The sequence below is a fragment of the Pyrus communis genome, chromosome 17, assembly GCF_041283825.1.
Source record: "Pyrus communis isolate YQ-2024b chromosome 17, ASM4128382v1, whole genome shotgun sequence".
NCBI classification, from domain to species: domain Eukaryota; kingdom Viridiplantae; phylum Streptophyta; class Magnoliopsida; order Rosales; family Rosaceae; genus Pyrus; species Pyrus communis.
In genome coordinates this window covers 24013023-24032437 of record NC_142581.1, presented here as the reverse complement: position 1 = coordinate 24032437, position 19415 = coordinate 24013023, and the positions used below count along the sequence as shown (strand labels likewise).

The 19415-nt window shown below is 36.0% G+C and overlaps 2 protein-coding genes across 2 annotated transcripts; one reads left to right on the top strand and one right to left on the bottom strand.

Moving 5' to 3' along the window:
- Nucleotides 1-11941: 11941 nt before the first annotated feature.
- Nucleotides 11942-13388, bottom strand: LOC148689657 (uncharacterized). Its single transcript, XM_088689749.1, has 2 exons — nucleotides 12290-13388; nucleotides 11942-11979 (listed from the first exon to the last, which is right to left on the bottom strand). Exons 1-2 carry the CDS (start codon nucleotides 13386-13388, stop codon nucleotides 11942-11944), a joined length of 1137 nt encoding a protein of 378 aa, XP_088545875.1.
- A 404-nt stretch (nucleotides 13389-13792) lies between these two features.
- On the top strand, nucleotides 13793-19036 carry LOC137708217 (uncharacterized). The gene is made up of 2 exons (XM_088689902.1): nucleotides 13793-14215; nucleotides 18515-19036. The coding sequence occupies exons 1-2, from the start codon at nucleotides 14134-14136 to the stop codon at nucleotides 18727-18729; spliced, it is 297 nt and encodes a 98-aa protein (XP_088546028.1). The 5' UTR covers nucleotides 13793-14133; the 3' UTR covers nucleotides 18730-19036.
- Nucleotides 19037-19415: the final 379 nt, after the last annotated feature.

Below are 19415 nucleotides of genomic sequence, written 5' to 3'. Positions count from 1 at the left end.
GTCTAAACCGTAAGTGCGCCTGCACTTGCGGGCCCCACACCCTTTTTCTGTCCGGGACGCGCCCCGACTCGAGCGTGTATCACACGCGCTTGATGCAAAAAAAATTTCAGTGGGATTTGACGTCAGGCTGATGCAAGCCTAACGTCAGGCTGACAGAAGCCTGACGTCAAATGAAGTGATTTGGTTGGGGGCCGGCCTATTAGGCTGGGGTGGAGTTCGGTGCCAGCCTATTAGGCTGGGGTGGAGTGATTTGGTTGGGGGCCGGCCTATTTTGGGTACTGGGTGCCGGGGCAATCCACTCCCTGTGGACTTGCTCTTAAGGTCTGCCTTTGTTTCACTATAATCTCTGAGCAGAAGAATGTTCGATAATCGCTACTGCTGTACCATGTTTCTCCTTATATGTGGATCAACAAATATTGTTTTCTTTTACGTTTCTGCATTTTTCTAACTACTGGGAATGTTAGTGTGTCAACATATCATAGTTGGAACTATTGGTAATGTTAGTGCATCAACCAAAGTCATGAATATATGACAACCCTTTCAGCAGCAGATGCTCGAGACGTTCTTTTTCTTGAACTTCCTGCCGAGGCCGACCACGCCTCGCGAATCAGATTAAACTACTCAGTTATTAAACTAATGCTCAAAATAATGATAATTGGATTCTTTATTCGATCGCAATTGGATAACTAAGTTGTTTTAGTTTGATTCATTTTTGGTGGATGATCGTGTTCGTTGAAAAGAATCAAAAAACAAGTCAAGTGAGAATGTCAAAACCGTATTATTGAGATGCAGAGAAGTTCTTTCTGTTCGTAAGTTCAGACAGAATATGTGCTTCAAATTAGGTCAACTACGGCAACCAATGAGCAATGTGCGCCTAATTAAGATTTTTTCACTGCAGCAATGCTAGATGAATTGTCACATCCCGGCTCGGGACGGATCACTTCCCGGACCCGCTCCACCACCGTAGCACGATATTATCCGCTTTGGGCTTACCATTCCCTCACGGTTTTGTTTTTGGGAACTCACGAGCAACTTCCCAGTGGGTCACCCATCATGGGATTGCTCTAGCCTCCTTCTCGCTTAACTTCGAAGTTCCTACGGAACCTGAAGCCAGTGAGCTCCCAAAAGGCCTCGTGCTAGGTAAGGATGGAAATATACATTTAAGGATCACTCCCCTGGGCGATGTGGGATGTCACAATCCACCCCCCTTAGGGGCCCGACGTCATCGTCGGCACATTTCCGGCCAGGGATTGGCTCTGATACCAAATTGTCACATCCCGGCCCGGGACGGATCACTTCCCGGCCCCGCTCCACCACCATAGCACGATATTGTCCGCTTTGGGCTTATCATTCCCTCACGGTTTTGTTTTTGGGAACTCACGAGCAACTTCCCAGTGGGTCACCCATCATGGGATTGCTCTAGCCTCCTTCTCGCTTAACTTCGGAGTTCCTACGGAACCCGAAGCCAGTGAGCTCCCAAAAGGCCTCGTGCTAGGTAAGGATGAGAATATACATTTAAGGATCACTCCCTTGGGCGATGTGGGATGTCACATGAATGGTGCATTTTGTGGGGAGATAACTGTTAGATAAATATCAACAATGAATGATAAATTTATATATGTTAATAAATAATCAATGTGAATAGATGAATTAACAAAGTAATAACAATACGAAAATATTAAACAGACAATTTGAAGATCAAGCCTTGCGTACCACAATGTCCTTGAAACAGAAATTTCGTCCCTACTCAGTGCTTGTAGTTCTACGGACGTCTGCTTCATTAGGATTCAACGATCTAAGTCAGAATTTCAGCACCGAAAAACCTAACTTTTGGCGAATTTCTTTGTGGTTCTCTCAGTAAGAATGTTTGGGATTGTAGAAGATATGAGAATGGGGTGCGCCTGTTGGAAGACATCTTTCTCAAAGGGATGCTTTGCTCTTTGGCATTTTTTCATCACTTCAGACTCATTTGAAAAGATTATTATGTTGATATAAAAAATAATTAATTAATAAAGAACTTAATTATTAAGAGCCCCAAGCTCAAGACCCATCTTTTGATAATTAGTACACTCCAAATATTAGATGGAGTTGTAAGCCATAAGTATGCGTGACATGATCTTGATTAGGACCTCTGAAACTCCTTACTGTACTGAGATCCATGTAACTTTGTACATGGAATTCGTTGTTTGAAACATATCATATCAGTAAGAGGCCTAGTGGCTCGAATAATTAAGAACATTCTGTATTGCACGATTCTGAAAAAAAAAAAAAAAAAAAAAAAAAAGGAAAAATTCATTTCTAAAATCGTTGCGAATTAATTAATATTATTTTAAATCCTTTTACAGCAGTTTTTGTTCTGCTTACGTGGCTATTCATGTTTTTGTTTATCTTTTTTTCTTTCATGTTTTTGTTTCAATGTTGTCAAGTTTTAGTTCCCTATTATTAATTAATGGAAATTTTTTAAAATGCCATATGAATTTATACATATTTTTCAATTTGTCATAATTAAAATTTTAAGTGATTTGTCATATCAATTCTACGAAATCATTAATTTGTCATCTTATCTTACCACCGTTAAGTTTTCCATCCACAATACTTGCATATTGTCACATCCCGGCCCGGGGCGGATCACTTCCCGGGCCCGACTCCACCACCGTAGCATGATATTGTCCGCTTTGGGCTTACCATTCCCTCACGGTTTTGTTTTTGGGAACTCACGAGCAACTTCTCAGTGAGTCACCCATCATGAGATTGTTCTAGCCCTCTTCTCGCTTAACTTCGAAGTTCCTACGGAACCCGAAGCCAGTGAGCTCCCAAAAGGCCTCGTGCTAGGTAGGGATGAGAATATACATTTAAGGATCACTCCCCTGGGCAATGTGGGATGTCACACATATGGCTTGTGTTAGGGTTATTTTAGATATTTGACCTCATTTTCATTTTATTGTTTGCCATGAGCAATGACTTTGTAAAAACAATGTAAGTTTGATGTTTACCATTGTTTTAGGGGACAACTATACTTCAAGAACATGTGAAATGTGTTTTGAGGACTATGCTGTTGAAGAGAAACTCAATCAAAATTATATTAAGTTTCATTTTTATGTATAATATAAAAAATATTATTCCATTATATAATCAATTTCATTTTTTAGTTTGTAGAAGCTCTAGATTTTTGTTTCGTCGGACGCAACTTTTTAGAAAGGGAGTGGAGAGTTAATATATCGTAAATAACTCTAAACACAAGTCATGTGCAAGGCACATGACTTATTTTGAATGAAAAACCTAACAGAGTTAAGGGTATATGACTAGGGCTTGTTCAGAGATTTTTGAGGTCCAAGGCAACGCCAAAAAATGTGCCCTCATTTCATATAAAAAAAAATTATTTGTTTTTACAAGTAAGACATCAATAAAATTATATTTAGAAAAGCACTTCAACCTTAGTAATTTAGAAACATGGAAAAACTAATTTATTTTGTATTAAGGGAAGGAAACAAAAAACCTTCAGGCTTACAAGTAGATAGATTATGAGTTTTGTCTTCCATCTAATCTTTTAAAGTGTTTTTGTATAAATCGTGAGGTGTTTTTACTTATTTACTAACCACGTCATAAAAAATTTAGTCTACACATTATCCTTTGTTGAAGATTAGACTTGAATAGGAACAAATGTTTAAAAATAGCAACCCACATAGTTACTAGCTAGTAATTAAAAATAAATTAATAACCAAACAAAAATTCATAAAATTTGAAAAAAAATAAACCATTGCTTCTAATTAAACTTCTAATCATTTAGCCAAATTTTATAAATTTATGTTCTTACGAAAAGAAATTTGAAAAAATTAGAATTTAAATAAGCACACATGGTGTTTTGAACCCAAGACCTCATTAATTTCACACAACAAAATCATCCGTTCTAGTTAAATTTTTTTTGTCATTAAACCAAATTTTATAAATTTATACTCTTATGAAAACGTATATAAATACATCACACTAATAATTTTGGTGCCCCTAATTTTTTTGGACCCTGGACGGTCATCCTGCTCGCACCTGGACCTGAGCCGGCCCTATATATAACAAATTAATGATTTCAGAAAATTAATATGATAAATCGTTTAAATTTTTAGTTGATATAACAAATTAATAAAAGTGTAAAAGTTTATATGACATTTTAAGTTTTTTCCTTAATTAAAGTATGCATTATATATGCAGATCGTGGAATGTAATGCTTAAACGTGAAACAGCTGAAACATTTTCTATACATATTAAATTGCTCCGCACTAAAATATTTGTGAATTTCACATGATTTTACCCTCAAAAAAAATGACGACTTTGAAAATGGATTATACATGTTGAAATATCAATAGTTTTAAATAAATGAGATGTCTTAAATTAAATTCTTGTTAAAGGCGTGTTCGAACCAAATTAGTATGATTTGTTCATTGAGTGGCTTAGTTCAATCCCCCATTCCCTTAATCTTGTTATATCAAAAAAAGAAAATAAAAATATGTCATAATTTTTAATTGATTCAAATTTGAGTTTTGGTTTAATCTGCATTATAGCTTAGATAATGATGGTACTAGTTATTCTCATAATTATCAGTTTGTTTGATATATATGAATGAATAAACTATCTCCAAATCGAATAAATTTTTCTAGAAACAAAGTTCGGATGATGATAAAGATAATGAACATTTTTAGTTATGATTTTTGTATGATGAAATGATGTCACGGACTCACAATAGAAACAGAATGAGGAATTTCCTCCTAATGGGGAAGCTAGAAATTATTGTAGCTCTAACATTATTACTTAGTTGGGCAAAAGCTTCTCTTGTCATCATTTCATTTGTGTCAAGGGTTTGAGCTTGATATCGTGAAAAGTCCCTTCCAAATGTGGAAGCACTAATTGTATTTATGGATTAAGGCGTGGATGCCTTTGATAAAGCAAGATGCTTAATATATAATTATTATTTTTATTGGATTTTAACTCTAAAATGATGTGGTCCTGATTAATCGTGTGCTTAATTTGAAATTCAAAGTTAAGAAAATGATGTGGTTAGTTGGGATGGCATCACTTGTGTTGGTGCTTAGATAATATCGCACATTTGATCTGACAAAAATGCTTAATCTCCTTTTCATTATGCTCAAGAATAAACCCAATAAGGAAGTTGCATGATTGTGTCGAAATTTCAAATTTTCAACACCATTCACAGCATGAAAGATACTTCATCATCCTTTTGTTTCTAACACTATGGTTCTCATTGTTAAAACAATTATAATATTCTCACCCCATCTACTGTCTAAAACTTTTTTTGGTTAATACTATTTACTGTTTAATTGAACACTCTTTTTACCCACATGTATTTAATCGTCTTTTTCATATTTATAATAAAGTACAAGCTAGGGCTGAAGCAACATAATTTGGCTGATGCTTACAACTTATGGGGTCGTGTACCAACATCCTGCTTACTAAAGAGTTAGTGATCTTCCATTGTAGATTAACTAAGCATGATCACCTCTTATGACTTTATAACTCTAATGAATGGAGATGATGCTTGTACTAGAAGACCAACATATCTCCAAAGTAGTGAACGCACGATAAGAATGTACCAGGTCAAATCTCGTGCACGACATTCCTACATGGTACTCTATTTTCATAAATAGTGATCGGACGATACAGATTTACCATGTCATGATCTCATGTGCCACACTGATAAATGGAGAAAACTGGATTTGTTAAGGAATTTTCTAATTTATCAAAGTATTCAACTTGAAACGCCTTTAATTTCTTTGTTATTAGCTCTGAATTGGACACGTTTTTACCTACGTTATTGAGAGTTATCCATCTAGTCCCAATTCAAACTCCAAAGGACAATTGGATTTTTCGGTCCCTCAAAGTCAAGTGTAATCCTACTTAGATTAAACATGAGAATTTAACGAAAGAAAGTTAATTAAATTTTTAAAATCTTTTCTTAATGAAATACATCATTAAAATTTGAGGCAAGATTTCACAAAAATACTCATGCCATGTCATTAATTCAAACGTAATTTTGAAGAGAGTTGGCGCTTAGGGGTAAGTTATCCGTTAAGGGATAAAACTAGGTCACTAGTTTAACTTTCAAACAAGGATGTAAGATTTCTCCATACTCAATGTGAGTTGTTTGGTCTCACTATAGGCAAGTTTTGTAGTTTCGCTTTAGGTGAATTTGCTATAGGCACGTTTGTTCACTGTGAAGTGGATATGGTAGTTCCAAGACCACGTAAAAAGATGGAACACCTTTCATAAAGAATAAGAATTATGGCGTGTTGTATTAGAAAATATCAAAAGCTTCATCTCCCTCGACAGCCAAGCGTTCTCCCGCCATAGGGTATGGAACACGTGGACAAGAGCTTGCCGACACTACATTGGAAGTTTTGATTCTTGACCAGAAAGCTTACCAAATTTTGTATTCATAGAAGAAAAAGTTGAGATGAATTCAAACAATCAAACCCGCCATGGATCTGATTGGATTTTCCGTTTTGATTTGCTTACTCAAAATTTTGGGTTAAACAAAAGAAGAGCAAAAAGTAGGACCCCGGACAAAACACAGTCTGAGTTAGAAAAAACATACACAAATGTCCAGGAAAATGGAAAATTTGTTGCACTGTGATGTAATTTATTCAAATTTGTATATCGAATTTGTTATTTACATAATTCTTTTCCCTATATATTAAGGCATGAGAGATTTAAGTTAACCCACACAATGAGTCATAAAAAATTAATATCAAAGTCGCCTTTCAAATATATCTAACATCATACCTCGCACTAAAAAAGTGAAGTAGAAATTATATAAATCACAATACTAATACACTACGAATTTAAATCACAACAGTAGAAACTATATATTAGAGCAAAGTGGAGCTCTGTCCAAACTATACAATGACCAAAATCAGTGCGCTGTAATTTTTTTAAGGTATATTACGATCGTCATGACAGTATGTCTTCATATCAGAGAGAGATTTTTGTGTGTGTGTGTGTGTTTACCATTTTCATCATTCCTCTTCCCTCTACAGGCTCTACTAAAAGCATGCAGTGTAAGAATTTGCAGTCATATTTTCAAAATATATTATTAGACTAACAATTCTATTTTGCAAGCTACTTCTAGCATTATTGGTCTTATTATAATTAGTGTAGTGGCCTAATATATTCTCATCAAACCTTTCTCTGCAGTCACCGAACTACTGCTTAACTACTATTATTAATGGACTTAGTACTGATTTGATACTGAAGTGCTTTTATAAAAAGTGGGTATAAAAAAAAGTTGAGCTCAAAAATGTGTTTGGTAAATACTTAAAAACAGCTTATTTTCACAGTTTTGGATGAAAAAAAACTGAAAACGTGAAGCATAAAAAATGAGCTTATTCTTACAATACAGCAGAAACAGTTTTTTTTTTTTTCCAAGCACATCAATACTAAACCAGCTCTTAGTCTAGTGGACTAAACATTTATATACCTTTATTTTATATTGCATGCGTATGGGTTATAATCTTCAAGAATATAGGCAGGCATATACGTAGCACTATACATAAATTCTTTGTTTTCTCATCCCAGATAAGTTATATAATCGACTCATTTATCTTGGAGGAAAGGAAGATAATGAAACAACACCGTATTTTTGGGATCGGAGGAAATTTGTTTTTCAATTGGAAATGGTCCATATAATATATTATTATTATTATTATTTTAATCTTCTCTTCGTGGCCAGAACATTATAATTACACTAACAAAAATATCTTACCAACTTTTCATACCAAGACGAGAGAGTGTGTACCATCAATTGTGTTAGTGCATGTCATTTTCTTAAAGAACAATATTAGGTAGATTAAATTTATAAATTAATAGATATGACATTAATAGAAAATAAACACGTTAATTAATATTTAGTTAATAATTTAATTATCCACAACTATCATATAATTGACAAAAATTAATTTAAAATTTTAATCTCCTAACATTACACATTTTAAATTCATTTTTACCTTTTTTTGGTTCTTAGTTTAATTTCCTAGCATTACCCTTTCTTAATTCCTTTTTACTTCCTTTTTGTTCTTAGTTCTTGCACAATACAACTGGATAAGGTCATTTTGAATATTTTACGTAACTTAAGTTAGCGAGACTTTCGTGTTGAATACAAGTGAACAAGCATTAATTGAATATTTAATTTTGAGAAACACGGGCCACGTGTAACTCACACCAAAGACTTTTTATGAAATGAGTTGACATGAAGACAAAATAATTGTGACATGAGAGTTCCTTTTATTTTATAGTAGTTGCAGGATGACTAATGGAAACCGTGAACGGTGACTAAATGGGGATGATGCTACATTCCATCCCTATTTTTATTATTTTATTAGATTTTGTCCTCAGACTCTGTAAATTATAAAAAAAAAGTAATATTAGAGAGACTAAATTTATAAATTCAATGTTAAAAATTAAAAGACATGAAAGTTGATGATTGATTTATTACTTAAGCGTTGATAAACATGCTCATTTCTATTGGCGACACATTATTTAGTTTACAAATTTAGTCTCCAAATTTAGTTTTTCTAGTATTATCCTACAATATCATTAGCGGGTTAAGTGAAAGTCTTAGGTGAAGATCATGCGTGGACGTTTGAGTTTTTTTTCACTTGTTACTCTTTTCTCATTTTATTTAGATAGTACTCGTTTCTATGAATGAGTTGCGCACATTTAAAGATGAGGGGCAAAATGATAATTTTGTACCTTTGGAATTTCACAACTTGTTTCTCAAAACAGAAATAGTCTGTCAGTATTGCAAGATGCAGAAATAGTTAATATCAAATTTAACTTGTAGAATAATTATTTTTCAATTATAAGGACATATTTCTAAAGAAACGTGATATTGCAGAATGTTTCTCATATTATACCGTAAGCTAGGGTTACAATATATATAGGAAAGACACAACCCTAATCCTAAACTAGTGCCTAGAAGCAAGGAAGTCAAACCTTATCAGGTAAGTAAAGGATAATAACAGATTTACAAGATTTACTATACTAATCCGAGATATCTTCTTTAACACTCCCCCTCAAGTTGGAGTGTATGTTAATAACACCCAACTTGCTGAGCAATGTTTCAAACTGTGTAGAATTCAACGGTTTGGTGAAGATGTATGCTGGTTGATCAGTTGTTCGTATGTATGCTGTACGAATCATTCCTTCTTGAATCTTCTCTCTCACCAAATGACAATCAATCTCTATGTGCTTTGTCCTTTCATGAAATACCGGGTTTGAAGCAATGTATATGGCTGCTTGGTTATCACAGAATAACATGGCTGGTTGTGAATGACTCACCTTTAAATCTCTCAAAATGTTCTTTAACCACGTGATCTCACAACATGTGGCTGCCATGGAACGGTACTCGGCTTCAGCACTGGAACGAGAGACAGTGGTTTGTTTCTTTGTTTTCCAGGATATCGGTGCCTGACCCAGTTGAATGTAATAACCTGTTATTGATCTTCTTGTGTCCTTGCACCTGGCCCAATCAGCGTCACAGAATGCACTTAACTGCAAGGATCCCTTGGATGGCAGCAATATACCTTGTCCCGGTGAACTCTTGATGTATCTGAGAACTTTGTGTGCTGCCTCAAGATGTGGTTGTCTAGGCTTGTCCATAAACTGGCTTAACATGTGCACAACATAAGCCAAGTCCGGCCTGGTTATGGTCAGGTAGATCAACCTACCCACAAGTCTTCTATATGATGATGCATCAATAAGAAGTTCTCCTTCCATCTGTGTAAGAGAAACATTTGATTCTACAGGAAACCGTGAAGGTTTAGCACCCAAAAATCCCGCATCATCTAAGATATCCAATGCATATTTGCGTTGACATAAGGTGATGCCATTTGTAGATTGTGCAACCTCTAACCCCAAGAAATACTTAAGTTGTCCCAAATCCTTTAATTTGAATTGTTGTGAAAGGGACTGCTTCGTGGCTTCAATTTCTTGCAGATTATTTCCTGCTAAAATTACATCATCAACGTATACCAATAAAGCAATGAAGTTACCGTGCTGACTGCGGACGAACAATGAATAATCAGAACACGATTGATGAAATCCAGCAGCCTTGAGAGCAGTGGAAAGTTTAATGAACCATTGTCTTGAGGCTTGTTTTAAACCATATAAGGATTTGTGTAGCTTGCAGACACGAGTCTCCCCCTTTCGTCCAAAGCCAGGAGGTAAATTCATGTACACTTCCTCATCCAGATCGTCATTCAAGAAGGCGTTGTTGACATCGAGTTGGTGTAAATGCCATTGACGCACAGCAGCAACACTAAGGAGCACACGGACAGTGGTTAACTTGGCAACTGGAGCAAAAGTTTCACGATAGTCAACCCCTTCGATTTGGCTATAGCCCTTGGCAACTAACCGAGCTTTGTAACGCTCAATGGTCCCATCAGCTTTAAGCTTAACCTTGTACACCCATTTACAGCCAATCGGCTTTTTGTGAGGAGGAAGTGGAACAAGGGACCAAGTATGGTTGGCCTGAAGGGCAGCAAGTTCGTGGTGCATGGCATCACGCCATTGTGGATGTTGGACAGCCTGCAGAAAAGTGTTGGGTTCTCGGATGGTCGTGACGTTAGTAACAAAATGCTTATGCATAGGAGAGAGGCGATTGTAAGAGAGGTAATGAGACAGAGGGTGAGCAGTACCTGATACCTAAACCATATTCGAGGAAGGAGCAAGTCGGGACGGGAGAGAGGTCTCAACATGGAAATCCTGCAAGAAAGAGGATGGTTTGGTAGGACGTGTGCCACGCCGGGGTGGCGGTGGTGCAGCAGGGGGGGAAAGCAGAGGGGATGGTGATGGAGAAAGTAATGAAGGGGAAGTAGGCTCAACAGGAAGAGCAATGTCAGGAGAGGATGCGATGAGAGGGTCTATGGGTATTATAGGAACTGGATCAAAGGATGGCGAGTAGGGTTCTATGGGAAGTGGAGGAGGAGTGGGAGTGGAAGCAGCGGAAAGATGGGGTAATTTGTAGGGAAAATGGTCTTCGAAAAAGAGGACATCCCGTGACACAAAAACCTTGTTAAGTGTAAGATCAAACAAGCGATAACCCTTCTGACCATAAGGGTACCCAACAAAAATACACCGTCGTGCACGAGGATCAAATTTAGAGAGTTTTTGTGCATGGGTTGATGCAAAACATAAGCATCCAAAGACACGTAAATGCATGTAATGTGGTGCCTTGTGAAACAACTTGTGGTATGGTGTTTGCCCTTGGAGAAGTGGTGTGGGTGTACGATTTATAAGATAGGCCGAAGTGAGAATAGCATCCCCCCAAAAATGTTTAGGAAGGTTGGCTTGAAAAAGGAGGGCTCGAGCAACATTTAACAAGTGTCGATGTTTGCGTTCAGCAACACCATTTTGTTGTGGTGTGTTGACACAACTGGTTTGGTGCAGGATCCCTTTGAGTTGGTAAAAGGTGACAAGTTTGAACTCGGGACCGTTATCACTTCTAATCACCTTAACTGTTGTATTGAATTGATTCTCAACCATGTGTATAAATTGAACAAGAATATTTTGTGTGTCAGATTTTTGTTTCATCAAATAAACCCAGGTGCACCGTGTGTAATCATCAACAATGGTAAGAAAATATTTGGCACCTGAGAGGGAAGGAACTTGATAACCCCCCCAAATGTCAATATGTATTAATTCAAAACATGAACGAGTAGAGATAGAACTCAAGGGAAAAGACAATCTGGTGTGTTTAGCCAATGGGCAAATTAAACATTTATTGGAATCACACGACTTATTGTGCACAAAGGGAAGTAACGATGACACTTTAGGTGATGGGTGCCCAAGGCGTTGGTGCCAAAAAGGAGAGCTCATGGTGGTGGTGGTGTTGCAGGATCCCTTCCTTGGTGGGTCGAGATGGTAGAGTCTCTCCCGTTCAATTCCCGTCCCAATCATCTTCCCCGAACGTAGGTCCTGTATGACACAAGATTGTTTGAGAAAATGGTGATGTAAAGGGAATCGTAAGCTAACTTGCTAATAGATATGAGATTTATCCTAAACAATGGTACACATAAAACATTGTCAAGGATAAAGTTGGGAGAGAAAACCACTTGGCCGACATGGGTGACAGTAGCAAGGGAACCATTTGGTAATTCAACACTATGATTTGTAACACGTTTTGAGGATGTGAGAAACTCAGGACTGCATACGATGTGGTCGGTGGCACCACTGTCCAAAATCCAAATAACTTGCTTTCCATTACGCATGAAAGAAAATGCTTTACCTGAGAGTTCTTCATGATTCGAAGAGTTACCCACTTGATTAGCAAATGAGGATTTGCTTTTGTTCAGAAGCTGAAGAATCTGCTTGCAGTCCTCTGGAGAAAAAGGAAAATTGGGCATTGCGTCCTTCTTGTCACGAGCCGTGACTTGGTTGCCCTTGAAAGGCCGATTTTGTTCAGTCTCAGCCGCTGCTTTTCTTTTGCAGCAAGAGTCAAAATTGTGTCCTTTCCAACCACAAAATGTGCACTTGAGATGTGCACGACAATTCTTGGTGCTATGATTGTTCTTGTTGCATTTGGCGCATCGCTGACTACCATCTTCTGTCTCGGGTTCTCGACCAGCGCCCCTCACTGCAAACACAGCAGCTTCAGGCTGCACGGTGCTGCCCTTTCCGTTTGATACTTCAACTTGCTTCTCATGACGAAGAACAAGTGCATAGGCTTTGTTAACAGTTGGCAATGGATCCAGCAAGAGGGTGTTGCTACGAACCGTAGCATATGAGTCACGTAAACCCATAAGGAATTTCATTGTTTTCTGAGTCTCAACATATGATGTTATCTCGTTCCTTGCTTCACAATGGCATGTCGGGATTGAACATAAGGTATCACGTTCATCCCAAAGACTCTTGAGTTTTGTGAAATAAGAACTCACCGTCATGTTGCTTTGCACACAATTATGGATTTCGTTTTCTATGTGAAACAGTTGAACGATGTTCACATGAGAAAACCTTTCTTGCAGATCAAGCCACATCTGCCGCGCGTCCTTGCAGTGTATGACACTTCCTGAGATTTCTTTTGACATGGAGCCGAGTAACCATGTTTTCACCAGATTGTTGCATCGGTTCCATTGCTGTAATTCTTCAACCTGCGCATCAGTTGGCTTCGTGATTGTTCCATCAACCAGCCCTAACTTGTTTTTAACCATCAAGGCCATGGTCATGGATTGCGCCCATGTGCCATAGTTGTCTTCCACGAGTGGCTGCGGTACAAGAATGGCGCCAGGCTGATCCGAGTGATGAAGATAAAGTGGATGGTTAGGGTGTTCCCACTTCTGATACAAAGTCATACCTGAGGAGGTTGACTGTTCTGGTTTATCACCCATGGCTATGGTTGCTAGGGTTTAAATATCTGTCGAGGTTTTTCTTAGATCGATTGCTCTTAATACCATCTAAAGAAACGTGATATTGCAGAATGTTTCTCATATTATACCGTAAGCTAGGGTTACAATATATATAGGAAAGACACAACCCTAATCCTAAACTAGTGCCTAGAAGCAAGGAAGTCAAACCTTATCAGGTAAGTAAAGGATATATCGACGACAAAATTATTACATAACGACTATACAAAGAAGATACAATAAACATTGATTGTTTCTACATCAAAATGTAAAAATATATCTATACTACCTACTTGCTTTTTTTTTTCTTAAGAATTCGTCGACCTAGCTAGTTCTAACTAATGAGATCATATATATTTGAAGATGTATTTTTGTAGACCAACATAATTAAAAAGTCTTATTCTTACACAAAAAAGTAGAGCTTAAATAAAGAATATAATGAACAGTGAGGAGTAGAGAGAAAGATGTGTCGGTGATTCTTATTGGTGGTGGTGAGCACTGCATCTGTACATATAGGTTTTCAATAGCTCTCTGAGTTCGAAGTCGCCTCCCTCTTAATCTCTCTTCAGTCTCTGTAAAAGCATTTCTTTGTGTCATCCTTATTAATTCTCGAGAGAGAGAGAGAGAGAGTGCAGGTCTGGCAGGGATAAGGAGCAGCACAGCAGCAGTTAGAGTGAGTGGCGGGAAAAGGAAAGGAAGAAAGAAAGTAAAAGTGATAAAAGAAAGGTTGATGGATTTTTGGGACAAGATGATCTTCCCTGTCCGCCGTGTCTGGCTTGCCGTCTCTACTCGTGTCAAGGATCGCAAAAATGGTCAGTCACTCACTTATATATCATCTCATCATCATCATCATCATCATCATCATCTTCTTCTTCTTCTTCTTCTTCTTCTTCTTCTTCTTCAGTTTATCTATGTATAGTTTTGTTTTATTCATAATCTGCTTCTTCTTCTTCTTCTTCTTCTTCTTCTTCTTCTTCTTCTTCTTTCTCAGTTTATCTATGTATAGTTTTGTTTTATTCATAATCTGCTGCATATATATGTGTAGCACTTGGAATTATATCTTAACCCTACAAGCCGGCTACACCTAATCCATTTATTTATTTTCTCTTGGAAAACTTGGTGGTGGATGATTCACAATTTTCCATGCTAGATATTAAGCTTCATAATTCATATAGATAGACGCTCCCACTTTTTTCTTTTTTTATTCTATCATTTTCCTCGTCTCTGTATTCTTCTGTTTCCTTTTCATTGCGTTCATAGGAAGCATGTTTTAATTTCATTCCTCTTTGTCAAACAAATTTTCCTTTATTTTGCACTTTTTTTGGCCATGAATGATATGAAAAATAAATATAAACATATGAGATCAAAAATAAAATATTTAACAACTGTGAAATTCAAATTTAATGGTTAAAACACCAGTAACACTGAATGACACATAACATTAAAATTGTATCTTTAATTTTGATTCAAAGTGGTTGTTGCAAACCGGTTTGATTTCTAATGTTAATCCATGAGTAATGTTAGTGCTGATAGGATTCCCTTTTTTCTTATTTCATTTTTGCTACATCACTGAGTATTATATAACGTTTTCTAATAGGTGTCATGTTTGGCTAACCTCCCCCACTTCTGTAATTTTTTATTTGTGGTCCCTTATTTATCAGCCATGTTTAGAATTATTTTAAGAACATTCTTCTACCGAAGGCAATACAATAATATGATTGGCTCTATCTCTTCGGGAAATTTTAGTGTGCCGAAATCACTTGTATTATGACACTTGATATACTGGACTGTGTATTCGGCACACTAAAAAATCTCCCTTATCTCTCTAGGTTGTGTACATTGAACATTTTTTTAATCATCCACAAGTATCAAAACTTCTAGAAAATGCCACAAGAAAATCTATCATTGATGATTATAACATCATCAAGTTCGCTATCTTACCATGATGAACATGACAAAAAAATGAATATTTTTACTTTACCCCTGTAGACAAAAGTATATATGAATTCACATAATTTGTTAACACAATAATGTATTTACACTAAAAGATGCAAAATTTAGATTAAATCACACAATTGGTCAGTTACAATAAATTACTGTTAAATTTTCATTCTAAAAAGGTCGAATTTAAGACCTTACTTACAATAACGGCAAAGCTAGAAATTTATATAGGAGTGGGCTAATATTTTCCTTGTCTTGAAGCATGGAGTGTAAATTAGATTTAGGATGGGCTAAAATTTTATTTTCACAAATTTAGGCTAAATCATGGTAGTAATTTCTAATTTTTCCAAGAATTGCACTAGGCTATGCCGCTATAGCCCATTGAGCTTATAGCTATGTCTCTGTCTTTTATAAATTGAAGAGTATTGTACCGTAATATTAAGTCAATTAAGTTATAGTTTTCAATCAGAGGGAAAATTAATGGATGATACGATACATTTAAATTTTGTCGGTGCCTGGGTAAATGAATTTGTTCGTACCCAAAAAAACATTAGTCAAAATGAGGGTCCATTACCTAAAAGTTATGAGTGGTTTTTTTTTTTTTTCCTTCATTTTAATAATTAAATGGAGCTTACTGTTACTCCACTTAGCCAAATTAGAAAGAAAAGCAAAGTCTAGTGATCTGATGCTTGTTCATTTCAGTTCACATCCAAATGTAATAAAAAAACACTCAGCCTTCCCCACTAAAAATTAAAAATAGTGAAAATTTTAATTTTAGTAACTTTAAGAAATTTGAGAAGACAAGTTTTGATTCCATCATTTGGGAAGTTCTCCCCAACATAATGATGAATTCCACCAAACCTTCCGCAAAGTTATTGTTTTATTTTCCATTTTAAATTCTTGCAAACAGGCCCTAAAGAAAAAAAGGCATTTTTTTAAATTTAGATTTTTTTAATACATTCGATATAGACTAGTCATATTAATTTAGTTCGTATTTGTTACTTCTCGCTGAAGAGTAACTTCCATTTTATTTCCATAATGTTTTTAATTTTTTTGCCTTTAGTATTTAAATGTTTATTTTGTTTATCTCACTTTCGTACTCAAAGCCTCAAACGTTGATTTTCCTATTACTTTCATACATCCATTTGTTTGTTCGTTAAGTCTTTCATTGATTGGTGACATGACTGACCTTTATATCACCCCACGTGGAACAAATTTGGTGGGACAAAATGCGCCACTTCTTCAATTAATGGAGGACTGTTAGATTAATGGAAATAAATTCAAAATCATCTTCATAATTATTGCATATATTATAATTTTAGATAAAATATAAAAAATTACCTTAATTATTATTATCACGATACTTTTATACCTCATCTTTTAAAATTAACAATGTTATATCTCATCTTTAGAACTTGATCCAATGTTATATCTTCCGTTATTTGGCTGTTTACTTTTCAATTAAATGCTGACGTGACTTGATTCGAGATCCATTATCTATTAAAATATTATTAAAAACTAAAAAAAATATATTTAAAATTATTTAAATATTAAAATAACAAAGAAAAGTTTTTTTAAAAAAAAAAAAAAAACCACCCTCAGTTCGTTCCTCCCCCCTCTCCTTTCTCTTCTTTCCCATCTTCATTTTCTTCCCCCTGCAATCCAAAAAAAAAAAAAAAATTCCAATTTATCTTCCCCACTCCCCACCACCCCACCCCCCTTCCCCCTCCTGCAACCCAGAAAAAAAAGAAAATAAAAAAAAAAAAAACCTAAATCCCTGCAGCGGGAAGATGGGTGTGCGAAGAAGGTAGAGGATGTGGAGAATGGATGAGAGTGGTGGATTTAGGGTTGGGTTTTTTTTTTTTTTGGGGGGGGGGTGGGGGGGGGGGGGGGGGGGGGGTGGGGTGGGGAAGGGGGGTTCGCGTTGGATTTTTTTTATTTTCCTTCTTCTTCTTCCTCCTTCTTTCTGGGTTGCAAGGGGTTGGTTTGGGGTTTTTTTTTTTTTTTTTTTTTTTTTTTTTTATTTCCTTCTTCTTCTTCTTCTTCTTCCGGCCTTTTTTTTTGGGGGGGGGGGGGAGGTTATGGGTTTTCAAAATATTTTTTTAATACTGTTCTTTATTTTAAAAATATTTAATCATTTTTTTTTAGTTTTTAATAATATTTTAACGGAAAGTGGGTTCGGAATCAAGTCACGTCAGCATTTAACTGAAAAGTAAACAGCCAAATAACGGAAGGTATAACATTGGATCGAATTCTAAAGATGAGGTATGACGTTGTCAATGTTAAAAGATGATGTATGAAAGTGTCGTGACATCAATAGTTGAATAGTTTTTTGTACTTTACTCTATAATTTTTCAATTTTAGTTATTAAGGGATTCCTATTAAAAAAAAAAACGAAATTGTTTAGCCCTATATATATTGCAATATTTACACTCATCACTACACAAAGTCATATTTCTACATGGTATCATTCGTCTAGGTTTCTCTTTAAGGTCTTAGGGTTTTTCTTCTTCTCTTCCCGTCAATTATTGATGAAAAGAATAATTGATGTATGAAAATGGTACTAAAGTGAGATGAAATAAACTTTGGAATATTGTAAAATTAGAAAATTAGAAAACTTGAGAGTACTAAGATAGAAATTATGCATTGAAAGATCCCATTGCAGATTTGGAGGAATACACTTGAGACCTAGACGAATTTGTTTCATGATACATAATATTCGGTGGTCTAGAATTTTAATGGTTAGATCTTGGATATGGAGATATATAAGGATCTGATGCATCCTTGCAACGGTTGGATCTTGTATAAAATTTGTATTACTAAATAGTACGTATCATAGTAGTTGTACTCGTATAAAATTGACAAAGTGTGTCATAATTAGTGATTTGAGACCTTTTAAAGTGATATATACTTTTATGGACCATTCTCCTTTTTTTTTCTTTTTGTTTTTTATTTTGTTTCCAACTCTGAATGGGTGGGACTGTGGTAAGTGACCAATCTTTCGTTTCGTCCTTGAGCCGAAAGCTGAGGCCTAAAGATAGGATCAACATCTTTACTGATGCAACCTTGATGTCGAAATCACAAAACCCGTACCACTTTATATATTTTCAATATATTTCAGATTTTATTAAGTATAATTGAAAAAGTTGTGTGGTTGAATTTGGATGCAGGTGATGGGCTTTTGAAGCTTCACGATGACGTACAAACATGTGGGTATCAAGATGTGCAAGTGATGTGGCAGATGCTGAGTGGAGACACAGACAACCACCCGCCGGCCAAACGCAAGCACCAAAGACAGAGACCCTTCCGGAGAATTTTCGAGTGGTCTTCTAACAATAATAGTAGTAAAACCTCACCGCTCTCTTCAAATCATGCATGCGCATAAAAACAATGAGACTCATGGGACCCCAATCAGATAATACATATAATAACAATGTGCTGCTGTCGCCGCTGCTGCTGTCCAGCATCTCACATTATTGGCATCATATTTTACAGCCAAATTGTTGCCAAAACTTGCAGTGGCACACTACTGTTGTAGGTGTCAATCGCAGTATAAGATGGATGAAATACGGCACTACGTATGTGTAAATATAAATAATATTTTCCCTGAAAAATGAAAGAAATTAAGAGCCTCCCTAGTCCCTGTATAATGTGTACTTGTGGCGAAAATAACATTCAGCATATATTACGTACGTGATGGTACGAGAAAGCCTATCAAGCTATAGAGTTCACAATATTGTTGGCTTGATATCTTCAGGGATGCCATGAACTTCCAACCTAAACTTACATTATATATGATTCAGGAGATTCAGATTGCTAATTTACGGATGCTTGATTGAGAGATACTAGCTATCAGCTATCTTCTCCTACTCGTCTTTTCTCTCACTCAATTGTTAACACGACTTCACTATTACTTAAAACTCAATATTTAGTATGTTGGAAATCCTCTCTCCTTCCTCTTAACCCTAAATCTACAAACTCTATAGCCGCAAGACACAGCAGGGGCATTTTTGTTAATGTAAAAGACATTTTCGAGTAGTTTTGTAAATATTGAAACTTCTAAAACCTAAT

What these genes read in the sequence shown, in the direction of transcription:
- LOC148689657 (XM_088689749.1), bottom strand. Translation starts at nt 13,388, where the DNA reads ATGGGTGATAAACCAGAACAGTCAACCTCCTCAGGTATGACTTTGTAT. An exon ending in GAATCATGAAGAACTCTCAG is followed by an intron (nt 11,980 to 12,289) that starts GTAAAGCATTTT and finishes TGTGTCATACAG; the next exon opens with GACCTACGTTCGGGGAAGAT.
- LOC137708217 (XM_088689902.1), top strand. Translation starts at nt 14,134, where the DNA reads ATGGATTTTTGGGACAAGATGATCTTCCCTGTCCGCCGTGTCTGGCTT. An exon ending in TGTCAAGGATCGCAAAAATG is followed by an intron (nt 14,216 to 18,514) that starts GTCAGTCACTCA and finishes ATTTGGATGCAG; the next exon opens with GTGATGGGCTTTTGAAGCTT.